Source organism: Pseudochaenichthys georgianus, chromosome 21 (assembly GCF_902827115.2).
Source record: "Pseudochaenichthys georgianus chromosome 21, fPseGeo1.2, whole genome shotgun sequence".
Taxonomy (NCBI): domain Eukaryota; kingdom Metazoa; phylum Chordata; class Actinopteri; order Perciformes; family Channichthyidae; genus Pseudochaenichthys; species Pseudochaenichthys georgianus.
In genome coordinates, this window is record NC_047523.1 from 96,653 (window position 1) to 123,427 (window position 26,775).

At 42.1% G+C, this 26,775-nt stretch overlaps 1 protein-coding gene across 1 annotated transcript; it reads left to right on the forward strand.

Annotated features, from left to right (window-relative positions):
- The first annotated feature begins 1,383 nt into the window (after window positions 1–1,383).
- Window positions 1,384–24,985, forward strand: LOC117466551 (actin-related protein 3-like). The gene is made up of 12 exons (XM_034109867.2): window positions 1,384–1,578; window positions 6,651–6,706; window positions 8,244–8,368; window positions 9,988–10,098; window positions 10,497–10,592; window positions 11,254–11,361; window positions 15,283–15,426; window positions 18,488–18,661; window positions 19,368–19,460; window positions 20,525–20,650; window positions 22,615–22,698; window positions 23,998–24,985. The coding sequence occupies exons 1-12, from the start codon at window positions 1,535–1,537 to the stop codon at window positions 24,091–24,093; spliced, it is 1,257 nt and encodes a 418-aa protein (XP_033965758.1). The 5' UTR covers window positions 1,384–1,534; the 3' UTR covers window positions 24,094–24,985.
- The last annotated feature ends 1,790 nt before the right edge of the window (window positions 24,986–26,775 follow it).

A 26,775-nucleotide genomic window follows, 5' to 3' on the forward strand; every position in this document is an offset into this window, starting at 1 on the left:
AACTGTTATCAGTATGTAGTTACTTCGGCATCACTTTGAAACGTGTATTACAATTAAATCACGGTCAAATATGTTCATTTTGTTGTAGGATTTACATGGAGATACGCCCCGTCCCCTCTCCAGCGCCTCTCGTTTGAATGACAGCATTGACAGGAGCAAACACAGCTGACAGCCGCGGTGAAACTCGAGCGATTAGAGCGATGCGAATATTGGGTGGTCTACCATAGTATTTACATGGAGATAAGCCCCTTAAAAACCATGAGTTAATAAAGCATTAATTCTGTGTTTACTCCTGTCATTCAAACAAGACGCTGGAGAGGGGGCGGGCCGTATCTCCATGTAAATCCTATCGGAATCGGATCCATCAGGCTGAGCTAACCTGTAGCTGCTCCGTCCACACTCACAACAACGTCATACAGACATAAATAAAGCAGCGACTGTATTCACCATGACATAGACAGTCTGTGGTTTGTACATCTTTTGTCCAGTTTCTGAACAGATATGAGGAGCTGTGAGCTCTGAGTGTGTGCTAACAGCTAACGGCTGATGTGTTGGGCTAATCACGAAGCGTCATTTCTTGACTGGCAGCAAAAACAACCAATCACAGCAGTGCTTCTCTGGCTGGCTCTGTCCAATCACAAACAAGAAGTGTTCTCCCTAAAGGAATACCCTTTCCGTCCAATGTGAAATGCTGTGGTGTTTTGTGAAATGCTGTGGTGTTTTCTGAAATGCTGTGGTGTTTTCTGAAATGCTGTAGTGTTTTCTGAAATGCTGTGGTGTCTTGCACTTCAGGGCCACCGTACAATGTATAGCAGTTTATTGACTACTATGATGACTCACTATCACACTGCTTTCATTATATGATCACTTAGGGAAATTTGATATAGCATGTTTTGTTTTGAATAATTGGACTATGTAGTAATACTCTGAAGAGTATAATAATATATTATATCATAATAATAATAAAAATAATAATAACTTTTATCGAGCGGAAGTTATTGTATGAATTTCCTAAATATTAAATACCATGAATCATTTGTTTTCCCTTTGATCTTTGTTCAAATTTAATTTGCAGAAAATGATTTATTTTCTATGCCAAAAAGGAAAATATAACATCTTAATGAATGCATCTTTATCTTTATAAATATGTACGTGTATGTTGGTATATAGGCCTAAGTGAAGCACAAAACAGCACTGAAACCTTTCAAATTAGTTGGCTTATTCACAAATGAGAACAAAACAAAGAGGGGTTGCATTCATTTACACGGTTATAATAATACACTCATCATGCAGATTTAAACTGATCCCGCCTCCTCTCTCGATGATTGACAGCTGCACAACCCTGTCTGCGTCCCTCTACCGGGCCTCCGCCATCTTGCCTCTCTCCCTGCCTACCAGAAGCCAAGTGCGGAAGTGGAAACGGCACTGTGCGGGCTTGGGGTTCCGCCTGTGGACGGCTTTGCATATCTTCCAGCCACACAGCCTGCTTTCAATCACATTTAACCGTTCCCAAGCAGCAGAGACCAGGGGAGAGATGGCTGGACGGTTACCGGCGTGTGTCGTCGACTGCGGCACAGGGTAAGCTGTTCAAACCGAACCGCGAACAGAGGGCTCGGTGTCACCGAGAGGCTGAGTGAGACTGTCAGTGTCAGCAGCGGCAGCAACAACTGGGTGTGTGTCTGTCTGTGGATATGCAGATAGCTAGCCAACAAGCTAAAATGCCAACGAACGGCTAACAATTACATGTTAATACTCTCCCGGTTGCATTTAAGATAACCGCAGTCGGGTAACTGGCTAGCCCTGTAACCATGTATTGTTCATGTTCGTGTTCCTGCTGGTTAGCTAGTGATCATGAGCAGAGCTCCATCCCTATGGGTATGTTTTTCTTCACTGGAAGAGCCCAGCAGCTAGTGTAACGTAATGCTAAATCAGTGTTCTTTCATTAATTTTTGAATAGGGATAACATTATTGCCAGAATAATCTAACGTTGTATTTGATTTTGCCAAACTCCCCATAACAAGTGTTCCGTAAAGATATCCGTGACTTCAGCTCGTGCAATTCAGAAACCTTTTCACTCGTTCGTCTGGATTTGAGCATGCGCAATATTACTTCCTATCCAGCCTACACTTCCTCATTCACGCTTTTTAGTCCTTATATGGTCGTTTTCGGCATCCGAGCATGCTTTTTGGATTGACTTCTCCAATTTCTCTTCTTTGCACGGCTACCGATTAAATTCTTTAATGAATTGTGTCAAGTTTAATTACGTTATAAGAATCTGCTGTAGCAGCACATTTTGTTTTAAGAGCAGTCTGAGCAATACGAGGCTATATGTTCTCCCAGCTCCTCCTCCTGCAGCAGTGTTTGTATTGATCGCTGTGCATACTTCCTTCCCTGATTTTAGTATTAGGAGTGTCACCTCTGATTGTTTTCTTTATTTGTAGGTGAATGTTTAAACCATGACCATAACGACTCAAGAACATCGTTAAAATGTTGACATTTGAAAGATGTCCTTGTTGAGTCGTTATCATGTTATTACTGCATCCACACGGCAGTCATTGTATACTTTTCTATGAGAAATCCTCACTTTGATGAAGAGAAATGCATTTTAACCAATGCCGACTTGCACAAATAAAGTACTCGGCATGATCGGTATGCTCAGTTAGTTTTGGGGGATAAAAGTGGTTTGGATTGCCTGCATGTAGTGGCTTGAACTCTTTACTCCTCTCGTTGCATACCTTTCCACCCCCCCCTCCCTCCTCCCTCCAGGCTGTTAACCAGACTGCTGCTTCTGATCTGCACTGGGACAGCAAAAAAAAAAAGGTCAGCTAGGAATAAGGTTAGCCTGTGCTAGTTTCTACTCATCAAGCATATGGCTTCTTCTTTCTGGCCAAGCCTTAGAGTCATAACACATATGTTACGCTAACAATGAAGTAACACTCGGCCATCTACTCAGAGTTTAGGTTCACATCAGATTGATTAGTTGTGTTAACGCTGACCGGCTATGGCTTTGATAGAGAGTACCAGCTTTGGGCAAACGTTCTAAAGTGCTGAGGGAGTTCAACAGCTGTCTCTGAGCCAAGATCAAGATGTCCAAACAGTGACAACTCCACTTCCTTTTACACATCGGTGTTCTACGCAGCCCGGCTGCTATTATTAGAATAGCCTACTTGACCATGCAACAACAAAACACAGTCACATCCAGATGTAGGTGTATTGTGGGTTAGGTTTTCTAGATTTAGGTTTGTGTAGGGCTTCTATTAGCAAATATTTTCATTGTCCATTGTGTTCTCACTTGGTCGGTTAGTTGTTTCACATAAAAGAAGTGAAAGGTATTTGTCAGTGTTTTCCAAAGGCCAATATGACACCCTGAAACTCAATCTATGTTCAGTGTAATGTCATGGAGCAGTGAAAACAAAATGTCAGGTGTTGCAGCTTAATGCACTCAAGAGGCTGGGTTGAGTAATTCTCCGAAAGCAAGCTGTTGAAAAGTTATAATATGAGGCTACAATGATTACTGGGCCAATGACACTGTGTTTTGCAAACAAGGACAGGTCATCTAGCTTAAGATAACAAGGTTTTCATTCCTAAAAAAACGATACTAACACAGACTTTACAAAAAGTGGTTCCCTGCAGTAGTTAGCTGGTTGTTGGGCACGCTCCTGCTGTCCTGTCTAATGTCCCCCTCAGACTGCTGTACTGTAGCGTGTCCAGGCAGGTCGAGGGAGGCAAGCTGGGACTGCTCTGTGGTATGAAGGTGTTCGCAGTGCTGCTGCACGATTCTGTCACCATCAGGTGTTGTTACTGTCTGTTGTGCTTCTACTTCATTACAGAAAAGCCTTGCAATGGCACATGACCCGGGCTACAGAGTCAAGAGTATCATAAGAAACACTAAGACGTTCATTGTTTTTATAAGCTTTTTGTGAGTCTAATTAGAAAGTAGTTCCACTATTGCTCAACATCCAGCAAGTAAAACAACAATACTTTTTTTTAATGTTAAATTTGAATTAAACCAATCTATTATAAAAACATATATTTATTTTTTAAGAAACCAAACGCAAAGTAATAATGTTAACAATTTAAACATGTTTTGTAACTGTTTATCACTGAACAAATAGATGTCCTTGGTTATTATGTATTATTAGTAGTAACAGTGACCCGACTCCTGCATACATGCTTCTGCCAAAGCCACAGAACTTCCTGAGAGTTATTCATAAGTTAGAGAACTTCCCTATGCTACCAGGCAGTATGCGTTTAGACCTTAGAGATGAACACATTGGGCCTTTACTCTTTTGTACTCTGCACATGTTGGACCCTGCCTGGTCTCTGAGGTATTTTGATCTATTGCAGGTTCCCATAGAAAATGAATAGGGATGCTCTGATCGCCAATTTCGGGGCCGATCGCCGGAATCAGTATCGGCCGATACCGATCCGATCGAGTGGGCGACTAAATGGAAGATTTAAACATCACTTTAAATCTTCCATTTAAAGTGATGTTTAAACTCAGTGAATGCTCATTCACTGGAGCTTCCACAAACAACAATCAACTTAATTATTACATTCAAATGATGTACATTATTCAAGTTTACATTCACTTTGGAGAATAACACGGGAGAGATGAGTGGAAGCGCTCTCTTTTCCTCTCCCCCCTCTCTCTCCCCCCTGACAGCCTGTCAGTATCTCACTGCTCACTGATCACTGATCCAGTAATGAGTGACCCGACAGTGAAGAATAAATATATTTATAACTAGTTTAGCTTGTTCCAGAGGTAGATACAATAGCTAAGTATCTAACTATTGTGTGTGTCGCTCCGCTCACCGGTCCGTCTCAGCGGGCGGAGCTGCAGGATCTGCTTCACACACGTTGCATACCGCTATTTTACTGTCTTTTTCCGACACCTTAAAATAATGCCAGACCGGTGAAGCCATTTTGGCGAGCTTGTTTTGCCGCACACAGAGAAAAGTGTCATGTATTTTACGTCATGCGATCGGCTCTCGCGATCGGCATGTTTAGAGAGCACCGATCGATCGGTAGAGAGTGAGTATCGGCCGATCTCGATCGATGGCCGGTCGATCGGAGCATCCCTAAAAATGAACCTTGGCAGCTCTGTTGGTTTTCCAGTGTGCCTAGCCGAGATGAGATAATATACCTTTATTCACACACCACACTGTGATGTGGACAAATAGGGAAGTGGTGGTTGTAAGGTAGTTTTTCCTCATTTAGAGTAGGGTGACCTTATTCGACACAAGAAAGCAAGAAATGCATTAAGGTTGTGAATATCAAGAGAATGATCCAGCTCTGTTTGATTGTTTTAATGAATCAAGAGACACTCGGTGGTAAACAAATTGGAGAACCATCTTCTCTTCAGGTTAACTTTCTTTGCATTGCTAGCATCATTGTGCGCATACATACTAGCAACATGTTCAAAGATCAACGTTACACAGTTCTGTGTGGAGGACAGATTGAATGCGACACAAATAAGACATAAGTGCTTATCGGCTGTATATAAACACAGCTTTCCGGTAAATGATGCGCGGAGCAGCTGTATCTGATTTTGAGTTAGGGGATAGTGAGATTCTTTGGACTTTCCCAGTAAGACGGCCCTCCAGTTGAAATGAATGACTGCAAACTTGGAAATTCCAAATCCTGTCAAATGGAATGACATCATATTTAATATTTCTGCTCCCTTTCTTTAGTTATTCTACACAAATGTCTATTTTTGCCTCTACATCAAAAGTACAAATCACAATTTCCTGTCCAGTAAGGTTTGATTTCCAGGGGAAAGAAAAAGCCTTGGATTTGTGTCCAGGACATAAAATATAGCTTACATGCTTAATCAAACACTTTGTTAAGTATGACTCATGCACAATCTTGCACACTGTACAGGACATTTGTTCATTGTTACAACTCCTATTAAACCTATTTGAGATTAGAGTCTGAGTGGCTGATATGGCCCCTCAAGTACAGAAGTTGAATTCAAAGAAGCCACTATTAGGACCAGGATGTGGCCTATTATGCCCACATTGCTTTGGCAGTCGTCAGCAGTGTCCTCTATCAGTCCCTTGGGCCATGTGTCAGGAAGTGTGGTCGTCCTGTCTGAGCCTAACCCAGTCAGGACTACATCTGGTAAGCATGTGCTCCACAACACACTGTTTGTACGGAGCACAGAAAGCCTTTGATGCTCAGGATGAAAGTGGAAACTGTTATTTGAACATGGGGATGGAAATGTTGCAAATCATAATTAGTTTTTCTTTTTTTACATACAACTTCTTCTTTCTTACGGTGTCTTGCATTGAAATAGAGCGATGTAGAACTCTGCAGTGTTGAGGTCACAGCTAGTTTATATTAAGGATGGTCAGTTGGTCAATGATCTTTTTTCCCTGCAGGACAAATACGAATAGTCTTCAGTTTTCCAATACTACCTGAATGGCTCTTTTAATGGCCTCCCATTAGCAAAGTCACCGCTTCTGGCCCCTGACCAGCCCGCCAGAGGACAGTGATGGCATTGATCAAAACGATAGCATAGCAGATGGAAGCCAAAACCAATCTTTACCCAAGTCAACTGTCATGCATACAGATGTCGTGCCGGCAGTCAAGCAGGTGGGCGTTTTTCTCCTGTTCCCTCTGTAATCACAAATGCTTTTCTCTTGCAGTTACACCAAACTGGGTTATGCAGGAAACACAGAGCCGCAGTTCATCGTTCCATCATGTGAGTATTTCACTGCCATATATTCTCCCTCACACCAAGCAGTGGATCTACAATAACCATGATGCGTCTTTCAGAAGAGAAAGATGTTTGACATTATTAACCCTCCTATTGTCTCCGTCCCCCCCCCCCCCCCCCCTACTTTGGTGTCACGGTCAAATGTGACCGGTCCTGTGTTAGCTGCTATTACATGAACACACAAACCATTCATCATCACCACATTTCATTTAACACCCTTTCAAACGGTACATATTGTATCAGAGTACTGGTACACATGAAGAACTGCAGTACATATACAAAGAACAGACACTGAACATGTACTGGTGAGCCAGGTGTGATCCATGTGGGGGAGGGGTGCATAAGAGCGGGGTGTGTGTGTGTGTGTGTGTGTGTGTGTGTGTGTGTGTGTGTGTGTGTGTGTGTGTGTGTGTGTGTGTGTGTGTGTGTGTGTGTGTGTGTGTGTGTGTGTGTGTGTGTGTGTGTGTGTGTGTGTGTGTGTGTGTGTGTGTGTGTGTGTGTGTGTGTGTGTGTGTGTGTGTGTGTGTGTGTGTGTGTGTGTGTGTGTGTGTGTGTGTGTGTGTGTGTGTGTGTGTGTGTGTGTGTGTGTGTGTGTGTGTGTGTGTGTGTGTGTGTGTGTGTGTGTGTGTGTGTGTGTGTGTGTGTGTGTGTGTGTGTGTGTGTGTGTGTGTGTGTGTGTGTGTGTGTGTGTGTGTGTGTGTGTGTGTGTGTGTGTGTGTGTGTGTGTCCGACCGACCGGGAACACCATGGTGTTGACTAAATCATCCAGAATTCAATGAAAGTGGTGATCAGCAAATGTCTCCTGTGAAGGATGTCATGAAGCCTGAATGCGATCGAATGTAAAACAATAAAGTTATGATTGATGAAAGAAGTAAACCGGTCAGATTTGACCCGAAGACGACCGGAGGGTTCAAAGAAACCTCTTGCCACAAGATCATTGGGTCTCCTTCAAGTCCAATATTCATCTTGCATTTTAAAAAGTTTATGCTTTTTTTTTAACTGTATGTATTGTCTTATAATGTACAATAAATACATGCCTCTGCAAACTTATAAAAGTATAACAACAATACTAATGGCATTAAAACTACATTTAAAAAAGGCTTTCGCACATGTTATAATATGAACTAGATCCAAATAAAACCTGACAGTTATTCATTCCCAGTGTCCCTTCTTCACGTTGATGTTGCTCGTAGTTCTCTAAGAACATAACATGATCTTGCCATACATTCTGTCAAGATCATGTTCTATTTGAGTTGTGTCAAATGCGCACTTCTCTTACCATCACATTGCATTCTATTTGACAGACTTTATTATTGCTTATAACAACCTCTATTAATCTCTCTTTAGGTAGTAATACTTGAGATCCGTCACTTCAACAAATATATTTGTTTTAAATAATATGATTTGCAAAACTATTATAAATGTTTGACAATTTGAAGTTATTGTTGAATAAAATAAACACACTGTTATAAGAGTTTCTCCTCTCTGTTGCTCGATATTGAGTTCTCTATGTTCCTGTCAGGTATTGCCATCAAAGAGTCGGCCAAGGTTGGAGACCAGGCCCAGCGGAGGATGACGAAGGGGGTGGACGACTTGGACTTCTACATCGGAGATGAAGCAGTAGACAAGCCCTCATACTCCACTAAGGTAGGTTACCCTGACAGCTCAGCACGCCCACACGAGGAACTGGCAAAGCAAATGTTTGATTTGCTCTTTTCTTTTAGACAGCCATTATATCCGTCATACCTGTTATGCATTTGTGAGTCGTAAACAAGAAGAGGATTAGGGGAGAGACTTGAACTGTTCAAACGAGGTTTTAAAATCCAATGACTATCTGTATTACTGCAACACTCTGGTGTAATAAAGGATGTTGATTTGAATATATGGGTGAATTGAAATTGTAGGAACTGCTGGGTACTGCATATAAAGCTATATGGAATAGCATGGAGATAAGATGAATGCCATTATTCCTGGTTACCTGGGAATCTAGGCATGTGATAAAAGATCAAAGGTGCAGCAGCAGCAGCAGCAGCAGCAGCAGCAGCAGCAGCAGCGTAGTGATGTCACAGGGGCAGCTACTAGCAATGGCTCTGCTCCATTAAGCTGTCCCAGTTAGCCAGACCTGTGTCCCACTTCTGTACAACATACCACCACACATTATTATTTTTATCACATAGAAAAGTGACAAAAATAAAGTAGACACATGTTTGCAAATGTAGACTATTCTCCTAAAATGTAAAATACAAGGTATAGAGGGAGCTTAGCACATCTAAGGAACATCTACTTCTAACAGTAAAATGAAATGGACTAAACTGAACGGCTGAGGCAGGATAATGCATACGTCAGGTTCACCCAAGATATTTTAAACCCTTTACGAAAGACAAAAACATTTCCTTCGCATCACATGACTACCAATCACATCGTTACCTCCTCACATTTATTGTAACATGTTAGCATTCAATATGTTTTGTACAGCACATCATATATGTTGGCTTCTTTGTTTTCCACTCAACTATACTTTCCATAAGTATTTTTGATGTACAAGTGAAGTGATATAAATATCCGCCTCACAGTCTGCCATTGGACTCACACATTCTTGACGATTTAGTATGCATTCTTTGCATACACAGAATCCACACACAAACAAAGGACTGCAGTTGAAACTCACTACAAGCTCAGTTTGACCTCATACTTAGTATAAACTATGCTGGTAATAATAATACATTTAATTCATATAGCGCTTCTCATCTGCCAAGACACATCTCGAAGCGCTTAGGTAGGCCTTTTGGAACCGAGCCAAAGTAACGGCTGACAATGATGTAACAGCTGCGTGACTTCCTACATGCTGTGCATTCTAGACGTTGTTGTTGGGGTTAGAGAAGAGACTGTCACACAGTATGCTGATGGACCTGTTGTCAGAGTTCCGTATGAAGAAGGGAGAATTGAAGTCCTGCTGTTCACATGTATCTACCGGTAAAACCTTCCTGCACTTATATAAGCATTAACAAACATTTGTGGACTACAGTGCAGCTATTTGCTTCAGAGGTTTAAAGGTAAACCGTTCAGTTATTTCTCAAAACACAGGTTGAATCATGGAGACGGGAAGTTCAATCAAAATATAAAACGTAATGGGATGAAAGCAGTGCGTCATTGAAGCACCAACATCTAACAGTATATGTTCTGTTTTTGTGTCTTATATTTGTGCTTTTTCGCTGCAATTGCATTCTCAGTGCAGAGTTTTGATTTTCAAATCCTTATGCCAACAGTGGCCCATCCGTCATGGGATAGTGGAGGACTGGGACCTGATGGAGCGCTTCATGGAGCAGATCATCTTCAAGTACCTGAGGGCTGAGCCCGAGGACCACTACTTCCTGCTGGTAAGAGGCTTAAAAGTGAAATGAGATTCCTCGTCTTCTAATGACATTTCAAAGTTCTCCTCTCAGCGTCACATGTGGGCCATAAACAGATATACATTTCAAATATTCTGAGTCTTTCAATTGAAACAATCCTGTCATCATATTTTTTTGTTTTCTTCTTCTCACAATGAGCGAAGCATTTAATCATCATGACCAAACCGAACAATCAAAGCTGGTAATATAAGGACATGCTGAAATGCATTGATTGCTCGTTTATTTTTTACATTGCATTTATAGTAACAATTTGATGTGAAAATAATCTTTGAGAAACTGGAACCTTTTGGTAAGGAACATTGAAATTCCTTGAAATTGTAATGTTGATTCAAGACATGCCTGTAACTGTATTTGTGTGTCTGCAGACGGAGCCTCCTCTCAACACACCAGAGAACAGAGAGTACACAGCGGAGATTATGTTCGAGTCCTTCAACGTACCTGGGCTGTACATCGCTGTGCAGGTGAGAAATGTATAGCAGGGAAATACAGATCACTTTTGGTGAATTCTGTCATGGGATTTATAATTCTGATTTGATGTCACTGATAATGTTCATTTTATTTTAGGGTGTTTTTTGATTTCGTTTTTAGTTTCTCTTTCTGTTTGAGGCTTTAAAATGTCACAAGATGTGGTCAAATATGTGTGTCTACAGTATATTGTACCGCAATCGGTACAATATCATTTTTTGATTGTGGGTTCAATGACGAATATGAATGTGTCCAACATTTAAGATTGTTGCGTACAACAAACATTCATGTCAAAATGTTTATTTCGGTGATGTATATGTTTTTTCCCCTCAATTAATCGGATGTGCTATATATTGCTAGATATTTTGACACTTTGAATAACAGAAAAATTATGAATATTGTGTTTACATAAATATGAAAGGTGCGACTTATAAATAATATTGTTAAAAAGATTTAAAGATTATTTTTGACAAAAGAAAATACACTTGGACAGAAAATATAGGTGTCACGACATTTACCTATGTACAGACAAAAGCTCAAAAGATATTCAGGTCTAAAAAAAGTCTTCTTCTCACTATTTAGGCATCTGTACATTTTGTGTTTACATGTGGGTATACAGCCAGGATATTAACAGTATGACATTTCTGTGTGTGCCAGGCTGTGCTGGCTCTGGCAGCCTCCTGGACATCCAGACAGGTGGGAGAGAGGACGCTGACAGGCACCGTCATCGACAGCGGGGACGGTGTCACCCACGTCATCCCTGTGGTGGGTTTGCACATCTACAGACACACACACGCTCCAAAACACACAGCTCCGTGGACTGCTCGCTGTCCCACAGTGTCGCTCTCACAGAATCAACACTGAGTATGGCTAGTTTAGGCTGTGCAGAATAGGTAGAAGCTAACGTTAAAGGTCCCATGTCATGCTTTTCCGGTTATTACCCGTCCCCTTGTGTTATGAAGGTTTTTCTGCATGTGAACGGTCTGCAGTCTCAAACCCTCAAAGTGCACCCTGCAGCGAGTACAGCTCTAACACAGAGAAGACCTGTCTGCTGCCCCTGAACGCCTCGTAGGGGATTTCTCTTTGTCCATTGTTTTCTTCCGGGTACCAAGTGACGTAAGGGGCTAAGTGATGTAACGGCTACGGAGCAGGGTTTCCGTTAGCCGGTAATTACCGGTTTTTAGCTGGTAAAATTTATAAAAAACCGGTAAATTCAAAACCTGCCGGTCAAAATGTCTGGTAATAATTAGGGAGGCTCCGATCGATCGGCCGCCGGTCATTATCGGCCGATATTCACTCTTAATAGTTTGATCGGTGCTCTCTATAAAGGCCGATCAGGAGAGCTGGGTCTGATCCATATGGACATAAACGCGAGTGAAGTGTAACCGGACGAGAGAGAGATCAGATCAGCTGCTGAGTCTGACCGAGACACGCAGCTCTGCATGATCACCTGAAGCCCCGCCCTCTGTTTAGCGGGCTGCAGGAGCTGCATGAGAAACTGACGGGCTGTCAGGAGAGAGAGAGGGGAACAGAGAGGATCCGTTTCTCCCGTGTTATTATTCAAAGTTGATGTAAACTTCTGAATAATGTACGTTATCTACTACAAGTAGTTTGTTTGAATGTAATAATTATGTTGTTTGTCGTTTGTGGAATAATTTATTGAAAAATGAATCTGAATTCTTCGATCTGTTACGATTATAAACTGAAGCAATATAAAAATGAGCCTGAACTGAGTTTTAAACTGAAGCATATCTGCTCATAGTCCGGTAATTACCTGCTAACGGAAACTCTGCTACACAACTCTTATTATTATTATTGAAATATGACACACGGTAAGTTTCAAATTAGTCCGGTAAAATAAATTCTGCCCGGACATTTGACTGGCGAGAAAAAATCCTAGCGGAAACCCTGATACGGAGCTCCTCACACACCAGCATCCCTTGGCGTCACTATCAAACGCAGTGGGGGGACCTTTAGCGTAGATTTGCAACTATCAGGGAGTCCAATAGACTTGCATAGAGCTCCCTGCACGTAGGTAATGGACGAGTTGGGATCGCGGAGAAACACTCACTCAGCCTTATCTTTTCTCAGCCGCAGCTCCGCGGATTTCTCAGCCTGAGACAGCGAGACACAATGGAACTCAGCCTGAACTCAGCCTGACCACACACACAAACTCACAGCCAGGCTACGAGTGTGTGTGTGTGTGTGCGTGCTCAGGCTGAGCTCCAACAAGCCGTGTTGGACAGAGAGTGAATACACAGACTATACAGAAATGCTGTATGAGAAACCAATGTGAGTTTGGAACAGTGAACAATATAAATCTATTTTAGTCGACCTCAACAATGGAATTATGATCAGTAGAAATGGCCATGACATGGGACCTTTAACATTCTAATTCTAAATCAACATTAAATGGTGTGCAAATGTATTTAGTTTAAGGCCATTGTTTGTTTACAGTTTCCGATAAAGATTAGGCTGCTCTCATATGATTAGTATCATAGTGTTTGTAGAATTTGATTCCAGTAGTGGTCTGCGGAGGATTGTTCTCTGCTTGATCCAAACTTTCAGATAACACGAGTGGTGTAAAATCCAACATTCAACAGTCATTGAAAAAGTTAGATTAAATTATTATCAAAATTCAAGGTTTTTATCCAAACAAATATTGTGCTCTAATGCAGTGGTTCTCAAACTTTTTCATACCAAGGACCACTTAACCAATAAAAAAACACTCGCGGACCACCCAACTCCACAAATATCCAAAAACACATCGTTTTTTACAAATCGCCTGAAAATGGTACAAACAAGTGGCCACATGTGTGATGGAGGTGTTTATCTGGGCTATATCATGCAATCGAAAGTGAAACTTAAGCTCGCTCCATTGCGGAGATATTCCCGCGAGAGTGCGGAAAACTTTAATTAATTAATTTCAAATGTGAAATGTTACCAATATACTCACGGACCACTAGGGGGCGCTCATGGACCACCAGTGGTCCGCGGACCACACTTTGAGAAGCACTGCTCTAAAGTCCCTGACACACCAACCCGATTTTGGGAGTCAGAGGCCGTCAGAGGCTGTCGGGCATTCGCGGCGCCGTAGTCAGGTTGGTGTGTCCCGCACCGTCGACCGTGACACGCCTTATTTGGACTGCCAGACCCGATGCATGGCCGATTCAACATGTTGAATCGGCCATGCATCGGGTCTGGCAGTCGGACCAAATAATCACTCTGATTGGCTGTTCAGCTAGCAAATCAGTGCATGAGAAGCGAAGCGGAAGTGAGGGACGTAAACAAACGATTTAAGAAGGCACACACAGACTGCTATTCATCTTCATCTCATCATGGCGATCTGGAATGATGCAAACGAAGACCTGCTCATCACCTTGATCCAGGAGAGGCCAGCTCTGTATGATATTACGGAGAAAAGATACTCTTCTTCTTCTCTGTCTTCCGGTTGTTGCCTCTTTTGAATGACGAATACACACTACCGCCGCCTGCTGGTAAGGAGAGTTATTGCCACTCACGCACTGAAGTCGGTGCGGTGTGTTCCCGTGCGACACATGGCCAAAACGCAGGAGGACACGGCCAGGCAACAGCCCACTTCAGCGTGGGCTAGTCCTCTGGTGACTGCTTGGTGTGTCAGGGCCTTAATGCATATTTGTTGGCATTTAGTTGTTCAAAAACAACATTTTCTCTGCGGTTCAAACACTGTTTGTTTTGGCTTGCAGCACACAAAGAATAATTACTATACAAGTTTGCTTGTATTGAAGTTGTCTTTAAGTATTAAAGTTGTTTACAGTGCAATGTTTTTCACTACAAGAACCACAATAACAACAAAATTTATTCAGGCTCTTACAGTATAATTTGAAAGTACTTAATTTGGTTAAGGCCTTATTAAATTAGCCTGCTGCCTACATGTATTCATGTCAATAAAAGTAAGTTATTTTAATAAAAGAAGACTTATCATATTTTATTTAATAAAATCAGGGGTTTTGTTCAAGGATTTCATTTTAGGGTAATGGCAAATATGACAACAGACATTCAAAACTGAATTTGAAAATCTCTGTTAAATGTAAAATAAATGTGTACAGCCCTATAGCCAGGAAATACCTCCAAATAAATCAAGTTTATTGTAAGAGAAATGTCATTTTAAAATGTAAATGTATACATCTATATTAAAAAAAACAACACTATGACTAGGTATAAACATTTTAAAGATCCATTTCTTTTTTTGCTGATTTCATATTTGAAAGTCAAGGTCATTCATATTTAGATTTGTTTAGAACAGCAGTATCATTGGATTTTGTGTTAATTCGCTCAATGTTTTAATGTTAAACGCCTCACAATTAACCATAACTAGGCTTTTAAAAGGTTTTGAGAATGTTCTACCCGTGTGTGTATACTTGCTCAGTAACAGGATCGTGTTGATGTTTGAAAGTAGGCCACATTGTTTAAGAGGCCGGCAGGAATTACTCAGCTTTAGGAAGTGTGTTTGCAGAAAACATTTGGAGGCTGAGTGTCGGCATGTGTGAAGCCACTACTGAGCAAAAGCAGCCAAAAAGTCAACAGCATGGGGATATATAGAAGGCCTCTCAGTACACAGATCTGGTGGAAGAGTATCAAACTATAACAGCTGTATGACGCATGAAATAAGCTCTTTTTAATCCTCTTCCTGTCTGTGTCTCTCAGGCTGAAGGCTACGTCATTGGCAGCTGTATAAAGCACATTCCCATCGCAGGACGAGACATCACCTACTTCACCCAGCAGCTCCTGAGGGAGAGGGAGGTGGGCATCCCTCCTGAGCAGTCGCTGGAGACGGCCAAGGCTGTCAAGGTAAATGTTCACTGCACTTCCTCTCAGCCACTTCCTCTGCTGAGGAGCTGGCTGCTGCCACATTAGGAATTCCATGTGTCAGCAGTGGGATACAACACATTGCCTCTGAGGTCACAGCAGTTCACAGTAAACCCCGACACAGATGATCTTGCTGGCCCCTCTGATGTGTGTATGTTTGAATATTCTGCTTACACTGTGGCGTAAAAAACCAATATCAAGGTGTATTGAGTACAGTGGGGCAAAAAAGTATTTAGTCAGCCACCTATTGTGCAAGTTCTCCCACCTAAAAAGATGAGAGGCCTGTAATTTTCATCCTAGGTACACCTCAACTATGAGAAAAAAAATGAGAAAAAAAGAAATCCAGAAATTCACATTGTCTGATTTTTAAAGAATTTATTTGCAAATGATGGTGGAAAATAAGTATTTGGTCACTAACAAAAGTTCATCTCAATACTTTGTTATATACCCTTTGTTGGCAATGACAGAGGTCAAACGTTTTCTGTAAGTCTTCACAAGGTTTTCACTGTTGCTGGTACTTCCTCCATTCCTCCATGCAGATCTCCTCTAGAGCAGTGATGTTTTGGGGCTGTCGCTGGGCAACACAGACTTTCAACTCCCTCCAAAGATTTTCTATGGGGTTGAGATCTGGAGACTGGCTAGGCCACTCCAGGACCTTGAAATGCTTCTTACGAAGCCACTCCTTCGTTGCCCGGGCGGTGTGTTTGGGATCATTGTCATGCTGAAAGACCCAGCCACGTTTCATCTTCAATGCCCTTGCAGGAAGGAGGTTGTCACTCAAAATCTCACGATACATGGCCCCATTCATTCTTTCCTTTACACGGATCAGTCGTCCTGGTCCCTCTGCAGACAAACAGCCCCAAAGCACGATGGTCCCACCCCCATGTTTCACAGCAGGTGTTCTTTGGATCCAACTCAGCATTCTTTCTCCTCCAAACACGTCTAGTTGAGTTTTTACCAAAAAGTTCTATTTTGGTTTCATCTGATCATATGACATTCTCCCAATCCTCTTCTGGATCATCTAATGCTCTCTAGCAAACTTCAGACGGGCCTGGACATGTACTGGCTTAAGCAGGGGGACACGTCTGGCACTGCAGGGTTTGAGTCCCTGGCGGCGTAGTGTGTTACTGATGGTAGCCTGTGTTACTCTGGTCCCAGCTCTCTGCAGGTCATGGACTCGGTCCCCCCGTGTGGTTCTGGGATCTTTGCTCACCGTTCTTGTGATCACTTTGACCCCACGGGGTGAGGTCTTGCGTGGAGCCCCAGATCGAGGGACATTATCAGGGGTCTTCCATTTTCTAATAATTGCTCCCACAGTTGATTTCTTCACACCAAGCTGCTTACCTATTGCAGATGCAGTCTTCCCAGCCTGGTGCAGGTCTACCATTGTGTTTCTGGTGTCCTTTGACAGCTCTCTGGTCTTGGCCATAGTGGAGTTTGGAGTGTGACTGTTTGAGGTTGTGGACAGGTGTCTTTTATACTGATAACGAGTTCAAACAGGTGCCATGAATACAGTTAACGAGTGGAGGACAGAGGAGGCTGTTAAAGAAGAAGGTACAGGTCTGTGAGAGCCAGACATCTTGTTTGTTTGTAGGAGACCAAATACTTATTTTACCAATTCATTCATTACAAATCCTACAATGTGATTTCCTGGATTCTTTCCCCCCATTCTGTCTCTCAGAGTTGAAGTGTACCTAGGATGAACATTACAGGCCTCTCTCATCTTTTTAAGTGGGAGAACTTGCACAATTGGTGGCTGACTAAATACTTTTTTGCCCCTCTGGATACATATAAAACATATCCATGTGTAACATACTGATATCTAAGGTTGGGAGATTTACTTTAAAAAATGCATTTCACTACAATTACTACAGAGAATGCTCCGTGTTGGTTTAACACACACAGTTAAGCTCACACACACTATTTTATGAACATACAGGTTCACCTACTGAATAAAAAAAAGAGCAAAGGAAGCAAAGGAAGTGAAAACCATAAAGCAGACTCAGGCAGTAGGCGTATAGACTATTAGCCTAAAGAACAGTACAGCTCACAGAGAAGAGAGAACATCTGATCCTTTACAACAAACACTATTATGCTCTTTTTAGTAACATCCTAATCCCCAATGTTTTACAAATGTTACGGTGACAAGTTATGGGTGTCATATTTCATCTTAATATTTGTTTGTGTGGAGTTTGAGGATAACTGGATAATGCAGTTAAAGTTCTGCTAAGGTCTCTTTATCTGCAGCTGACATGCCATCATTGTTGTTTTGCTTTAGAACACCAGGGGGCAGCATCACCTGCAGCTGGTGTCCTTCAAAACCCCCTACTGTTGTTTAGCTTTGTTTGTCTACTTTGATATAATTAGCACAGTTCCCAAAACCCAGATTAGGCAAAGCTATAGACAATTGTATCCCCTATTCTTCACAGGTCACACATATTTCAATTGATGTAAATGCCATTTCTTCTCTTCTTATTCTGTCAGTCAGCACATTTCAGCGATTCATCTCAATTCCCCACAAATCCCCAATGTTTATTAAATAGCTTGTTATCCAAGACTTTGTTCTCCATGTCAAAGACTATCCTTCATTACCGGAGACAGACAGACACAAAATAATGTGAATTCAAATAATTAGCATTACTATTGAGGGAATGCACGTTGTGCATATTGCCAATCATGTCTGTAAAATGATTCCACTGCTGTATCGCTCAGTGTGGACCACGCTTTCTGCCAATGTGACCAGTGACTTCTCTGATCACAGTACACTGTTACGTTGCCCATTCATTTTCACTATTAACTAGCAAGTTTTCAAATGAAATGTTTTTTGAACTTCCCAACTAGCAGTAGAATACATCAGCCGAGAGACCAGTGAAACAGTCCTTGCTCTCATTACCACTCTTGTATTGCATGCATAGTAAACCATGTGATTCATGTTTCAGTGAAACAGCAGCTCGTTGGGAGAACCCAATGAATTGCTTAGTTAGGATTACCATTGTACGGTGCTTTGTTTGTGCCATGCTGAGGCTCATGCTCTCCCCACCAGGAGCGCTTCAGCTACGTGTGCCCGGATCTAGTCAAAGAGTTGAACAAGTACGACACGGACGGCTCCAAGTGGATCAAGCAGTACACCGGCATCAACTCTGTCAGCAAGAAGGAGTTCACCATCGATGTGGGCTACGAGCGCTTCCTGGGACCCGAGATCTTCTTCCACCCAGAGGTCAGTGCCGTGTGAATCCAAGCAGGAATCCCACAACATGTAGGTGTCCCAGCTTAACTTGGATGATCAACTTCTCCCCTGTTTGGCGCGTTGCACACTCGGCTCGGTCCAATAAGTGATGCATCCGTCAAAATATTCGCTAACCTTCCTAAACTTGCATAAATGTTTGCTTGCAATGAACCCACAAATACACAAACCAATATTTAGATGCAGATGATTATCCTACAGGCATTAGTCCATATGTATGGTTGGGTACCGAAAACCGATTCCGGAACATACTTATTTCCCTGGAGGTTTTCATAAATCCCTTTTGTCCCCTGTGAGGTTGGCATGTGACTTCTCTCAAAGAACAGAAAGAACCGGGATCGATTATCAGAACAGGAATCGTTCAAATCCAAACGATACCCAACCCTACATATTGGTGACACATGACACCCTGTTTCTCACGATTCACTCGTCATGGAACTGGTGCAACGTTCACACCGCTTCTGCACCTGATCATACAGAAGGGCATCACTGCAATGTGGCTGTGTACTGTTGGCTAGGTCTAATGGATGAAGCACCAGTGTGGGCGGATAGATCCAGGTCCATGTCCTTTAGCATTCCAGTGTGCCTTCATGGCAGCTGCTCTCATAAGAACAGACTGACGCCGGACCATTCAACTCACTGCACAGCATAACATGTGTCTGTTATCCTCCGATCCCAGTTTGCCAACCCTGACTTCACCCAGCCCATCTCTGAAGTTGTGGACGAGGTCATTCAGAACTGCCCTATAGACGTCAGGCGTCCTCTCTATAAAGTAAGTTCAGTCACCATGGTAACAGGATGCTTCTTTGTCAAAAACCACTGTGAACAGCTGTTGTTGTGTTGCACCATTCAAGACCTGCTTTATCCACACATGAAATAATGAGACCTTAAGTATTGCCAGTTTTGCACAAGCCTCCAACTATTTACACATCTGAACACAAGCTTTCCATAACAATACTTTTACTTTGATTTATTACTCTAAATACTTGGCAATATACTGCACGTAGTTTCTTTAAATATTAGATGTAAAAAGGCAAATTCCTCGTATGTGTAAACCTGCTTGGCAATACACGTGATTGTGCCTCATACGTGACATTCAGACCTGGCCGCTGACACACAGGGAAGACTCGGTGTTCCTCCAGATTAGATCGTCCAACAGAGTGTACACATTACAGGGTCCTACAAAGTCTCTGGATAATGCTTAAGGTGAAGCTCATTTCAAATGTATCAATCCTCCATCTGTTTGTTGTTGGAGAGCTAACTAAGCTTTTCATAATGATGATCAAGACATAGAATCAAAGTTCATATTAACATTGCTACTAAGTAACTGATTGCTAGGTATACAATAATTCTAGGTATAAGGGAATTCTGTCAACTTTATTTCAACATCTAGGTAAACTTCATTCATTTATTTGATCATTTATTTAATTATAAATGACAAAGGCTTTGAGAGTCTGGACATTTTGATTATTGCACCTGGTAAGTTCTTGAAAAGTGCTTGAATGTTACTCTTAAAAGGGTGCACCATTATTTTGTCTAAAGTGATGAATTGCCTTTGCTCGTGGTGAGTAGGTGTGGAGTGCAGTGACGACAGCCCAGCGTGCTGTAGTTAATTTAACGGCTGAGTAGAGACTGAAATACAAAAAGGAGTGAGTGTGATTGATTGTCACTGTGTTCATCAAGTAATATCTCCCATCACTGAGTTGAGGCCATCCCACTCCCCCCACACAGCTGAGCAGTGGGTCTCAGACGGCTGGCCAGTAGCCAGCTGCAGGTCCACTGGTTAAGTGCTTCTCATTCTGCAGCTGTGTAACCCTCACCTCTTTCCTGCCGCAGAACGTGGTTCTGTCTGGAGGCTCCACCATGTTCAGGGACTTCGGCCGGCGTCTGCAGAGAGACCTGAAGCGCTCGGTGGACGCCCGGCTGAAGATGAGTGAGGAGCTGAGTGGAGGCAAGCTCACGGTGAGAGAACGCTTTAATTCACACGCAGCACAGATCGATGCTGCTCGACAGTGAAACTGAGGGAAAGTTGATGTCCTTTCCTATGACAATTATTGTTGCCACAGATGTGTATTGAGTTTAGATTTGGTGATTTAAATTGCAAATGTATGCCAGGGAGTGCTAAGATGGAATACACTTGAAGTGTTTCACCTTCAGGGCAGAAGTATATCGCTGCTCCTCACTCTGTCAAACTGTGAAGGCAGTAGCTGTGATTCATCTTGGTGAGATATTTAATGTCCTCCAGCTCGAGGCTGCGCTAACTGGCATCTGTAACTCCACCTCAGGCATAGAGGAAGCCACAGAACAAATAGAAAACCTGCTGAATTTCACAAGTTCTTTCAGAAGATGTGGTCTGAAACACACACACACACACACACACACACACACACACACACACACACACACACCGACAGACAGACAGACAGACAGACAGACAGACAGACAGACAGACAGACAGACAGACAGACAGACAGACAGACAGACAGACAGACAGACAGACAGACAGACAGACAGACAGACAGACAGACAGACAGACAGACAGACAGACAGACAGACAGACAGACAGACAGACAGACAGACAGACAGACAGACAGACAGACAGACAGACAGACAGACAGACAGACAGACAGACAGACAGACAGACAGACAGACAGACAGACAGACAGACAGACAGACAGACAGACAGACAGACAGACAGAGACCGATATGTCCTACACATGGATGAAAGACATAGATAGACATTTGGGCATATGCATCAATTTGGCCTTGCCCAACACTGAAAAGAGCCTGCAAGCATTACAATGGAACTCAATGGACCTGATACCCGGCTTAACTAACCCGAACAAACGAGATGTCGCTAAGCGGTCCTACGACGCTGGCTATCAACTCGCTAAATCAACCCAGGGTGTCTCTGTCCGGCTGAGAGCGCGTTCGCCTGAAAGGGGCGGGGTTAGCTACATTTGACCAATCACAAACATACAAGCGTACTGACAGCGCAGCGTCATACTTTCTGAATGAAAAGTGAACTATCATATTACACAAATATGAAGAAGTTAAACTTGAACCATCCATGATTTAAACACATACTCCAGGATATAAGCAACATAGTTGCACCTGCAAGGTGCATACAGAACAGCTGGTAAAAAATACCTGAGCAGGTTATGTGTTCAGCACAAGTTACCATGGAGATCTACCCCGGTAAGAAGTGAACCAGCGTGGTAGGACCGGAAACCCAGAGTTAACCCTGAAGTTACCTCGCTAACCGCTAATCCTGCTTCGTAGCACATGCCACGGCCCCATTAGCATTAGCATTAGCTCCGAGCCCCAGGATCAGTGCTGGGCTCTGAACCACGTGGTGATGCTTCCGGGCCCAAACACACTTTGCCCATAGATAGAAAGAGACCTCAGTTAATCAGAGAATCGCTTTTGGGATATCTCCACTTATCAGTTTAAACAATCAAATAGACCCTATTCTAACCATTAGCTTCAGAAGTTGAAAAAAATATCTGTCTTTTATTTGTTTACCTGAAATATCCTGCAAGCACGTTTGTTATTGTCGCTGATAAATGTAAATGCAGATCCCACTGTTCAGATTGCATTTAAAACTAAACTGTTTTTACTTTTCTCAGATTGTATACACTTTACTCTGAAACTTAAAGTTTTTCTAAAATAATATGATATATAATATACTCAAATATAATGGGCTGTATCTCTTTGCCTGCAGTTGATCTGTATCATGATAGTTACCCTATCGGCAGCTTCTAGCAGCACACGGAAGTGAAACAGTGACTCACGTATTCTCTTCTGTGTAGAACACATTCTAATATCTGTGAAACATGGAGTCTTTAAAAGCCCTTTACATCAATCATCCTGTTACTGCAGCTCTCAGTGACGATCCCTAACCCTTCTCTCTGCCCCCCCCGCAGCCCAAACCAATCGATGTCCAAGTCATCACTCACCATATGCAGAGATATGCAGTGTGGTTTGGTGGATCGATGTTAGCATCAACTGTAAGTATTTCAATCACTGTTTTATGAACATGTTCCTGTTAGACTTCATCTACTTTTAGAATCTCCAACTCCACGGCTTCCCCCTGCCGTGACATGGAGGGGCGGGCCTACTGTGTCATTTATTTTCGACCTACTGAGTGAAAATGAATGCTGTGGGTGGGCGTGACGGTCCATTACCCCCCCATGGGTTATCTGCGAGTGAAGCTGATCATTGTAGAGCAGGACATATGACTGAGCAAAGGTTTCTGACGGTTGACTCACAAAAGGCTGATGTTAGAATTGAACAGAATTGTTCCCTGATAAGAATGATCGCTCTCTTTAGCAGCTCTCAGGCTTCATGCTCTGTATCAACAGCTCTCAAAACCCAAGCAGTTTGATTTATAGATAATTCCAACAGTATTGTCAGTAAATATTTGAGAACCTAAAGAAGTCATTCGTTACCTTTTCATACAAATGGACTTTGCAGCTTTGCATTGCTGCTCGTTACAACACAGTTGCTTTATTGTTTATATCACCATGATTGGTTTTCTTCTCAACAATCGTGTCTAAGGTGTGTTGGAGGTTACATACCTGTAGTATTTTGCAAAGAGGACAGAGGTGCATCAGAAATCCTCCTTTAGCGCTCACGCCTCTGAGTGGGCGGACAGGTGTATGATTGGCCAATGACGTGCGTTGCCTGGTTACCACAACATGTGTTCTAACAAAAGTGGAGCCCTGTTTAACTTCCAATGCTGTTCCATCGTTGTACTGTCATTGAATTGAACAGTAGATCTGAGCTTTATGAAAACAGTTAAAACATTATATTGATAGATGGCTACATGTAGAGATATGTCTCTAATGCCGGGTGCTGTCGTTAAACAAAGAAAAGAAAATAGACTTGGGAAGGTCAAGTTATTCGAGTCAGAAAATTAATTCAAAGTTCAACTCTTTAGAAATCAGCTGCCTAAGCTTTAGCATGCCTTAACCTTAAAATCAGGGTTGCTTTTTCATGCTGAGTAAAAACACAGCACTGCCAAGAGATCATATGCTTCATTGAATATACAGAGCAGACCTGTATGCTGCAGCAGAAAAGCAACTAACATTGCTTTGCAATAGAACTGCAGTGAGTTGAGTAGATCCTGCAGGGCAAGACAGTTTTCCCTCAGCAGCAGTTTGTTTATAATAAATACAATAACCTCCAGGCCTAAGCAAAACAACAACACCTGCAGAAGATACATATGCAGCTTTTTAAATGATCTTTCTGGGTTTACTTTCTGTTCTCTTGTGTGTGCTCACCTTCATCTTGCTTTGCCTCCACAGCCTGAGTTCTACCAGGTGTGCCACACCAAGAAGGACTACGAAGAGATCGGGCCGAGCATCTGCCGCCACAACCCTGTGTTCGGAGTCATGTCTTAACTCTGGGGGGGAGTTAGGCGGTGTAAGGACAGGCTCAGGAGGTGCTTTTGATGACTTATTCTGCTCTGGATGTGTGGGATGAGAAACCAGAATATAAAAAGGAAAACAAAAAAAAGAGAGACCAGACCAAACACAGACCGGCTGGAAATGTATTGTGAATGTTCCCATTTTCTTTTTTTCCGTTTTTTCTTTCTTGTCAAAATGAGGGAAAATGGTTCGTAAAGCCAACACCGTTTTGGATCTGTTGAGCAACATGCAGTCAGTGATAGTGATAACGTTTATGATGATGAGAAGACAGCATTGGTGGAGGACTTGCATGTTGATACACATATTGAAAGTAATTTCCTGACAGCAGAACATATTATTTATGTTTATCAAACACGAGTCCAGGCCAGATCCCATGACTCTTGAGATTATTGACAAGTTTAGAACATATTATTGTCTACTTTTATTATCTGCACATGTCTGTGTACCACGACAAGAGCTTGTTTATATTTCATACAAAAGTTTTTTATATGTAAAACTTGGGAAATCAGGGGTAAAAAATGAATAGATATCAACGAAAGACTGTTTTAACCCACGATGCAGCTTTGACACGCAGTATTTTCTTGAGTTTGCGTAGGTGTTCTCTTATTATTCCCCACGTCTCACTGCTGTCTCCCCTTCTTCATACAGTACTTTTCATTCCCATCTGCTTTCACAATGTCACGATTCCACCTCTGTGATACAGTGAAAGAGAAGAGCTATACAGAAGAAACAAATAAGAACGACTGTAAGACCAGTATTGTTAGACTAGAAGTTTTTTATAGTTAAATGCCAAATTATTAAAATAATGGGATTTGTGTATTTAATGCCTTGCAAAATTCCAATAAAGGCTTACATTTGTTTCTAAGTGCCAGTCTTTGTTTTACTTGTTCTCTTTTTGTATTGGTGCTGCATCCTGTGATAAGTCTCAAATGTGATCACTGCATGTGAATCATTCCAACATGTGTAAGTGACTGCACAGTCAAAAAGGGGGCATTACATTTCATTGAAACAGATTATTCTCAGGATTTGGAACTATATTTTTTTGTTTATAACGTGTTCAAAGGTTCCTCAGCTAATAGCGCTGAAGCACAGATTAAGAATTACTTCAGATTCTTGCAAAGCAGTCCCAATTTTGAAAAGAATGGGACCGTATTTTAATATGTTGCCGCACTGAAACATTTAGCCCATGTTTTTGTCTCAAAACGTTCCCTCAGGCAAGGATTAACAAGAATAATTTCAGGGGGAAATCCTCCTCATTCCCTTGCATCCCTGACTTTCTGTCCACCGGGCAGGGGAGCCCTATTGCATTACAGAGGAGTGGAAGAAGGCCGAGTGCTTCAAGAGAATGAGCCGTCACTACAGCTGTCTGCACAGGAGACAGTGAGGAGGACGATGAGGAAAAGAGTCCTGCGGGAGACTCTGACCCTGCTGCGTCCTTTCTGCCAGACCTGGAACTCAAGAGGGGTGAGACTGATGGGAGGAAAGTCTCTCAGCCGTAGTAAATGAGTTAGTGATGTGAAGGATATTGAAACATCAACAACGTTCATTACAATCTTGTTGTATGACAGTATAACTGATCTAAGGCCGCCTGGAAACCACTGACAAGGGTCTAGCATCCAATAAACTGTGAGTGAATGTTTTAAAAGGGCACCCATTTTAGATTTTCTTTCAAACGTCATGGTGTCTAGGTTGTATTGTTTAGAGCAGGGGTGTCAAACTCAATTTCATCGCGGGTCTAGGGCAAATAATTGCAAGTCTCTTCAGTGAGAATGTCACAAAATTATTTAAAAAGAAAAACGAAATTCGAAAAAAAACAAGTAAATTTTTTTTTTGAAAAAAGAGTCAAATTCTGAGAGAAAAAAATCTAATTTGAGATGCATTGTGGGACATGTAGTTTATGGGCAACGTGCTTCTGTAAATCGGCATGTAACCATATAATAGACATATTATATTCTTTGCAAGCCCTTGTGGGGCCACATGAAATGAAGTCACGGGCCGGATTTGGCCCCCGGGCCTTGAGTTTGACATCCCTGGTTTAAAGTATGAACTGATGGCTAAAAGAAAGAGTAAGAGTGAGCATCCCTGGCTTCTAACATGTAAAGGGTACGTTTTACAATGCAATGTTTAGGAGGACCTCACATTAGTGCAAAGGACAACACATTGATAACTGATTCATTCAGAAAACAGAAACGGCCATGGAGTGGCACCTTTAGTTACATATTCACATATCGCTAGTATTATCTGATTGGTATAGCTGAAGAGTGGATGTGTCAAGTAAAGTCGTGTTTTTGTATGCAGACTGAAGAGAGTGGGTTGGTTTTAATCCTACACAGCCTTGTTTAAGCACCATTAAATCTGCAGCTCCTTGGTATCCTTGTAAAACCTAATGATGCCTTATGAAGCCTCAATTCAGAGGTAGTTGTTGTTGAACCGTTGCAGTGGTATGTTCCCCAAGTGCCCTTAAAATGACATCTTAAAAGCAGCCATGCTTTCAATAAAATAAAAATAAAACACTGCATAAATATGATTTCTTTTATCTTGATTCGGATATCTTGATAGATGATAAACAGAGCATTTCACAGTTTGATTAAGAGCAGAATGCTTAATGTGAATCACTTGCAAAATAAGATCTTTATTATAGGAATATAAAGGAGT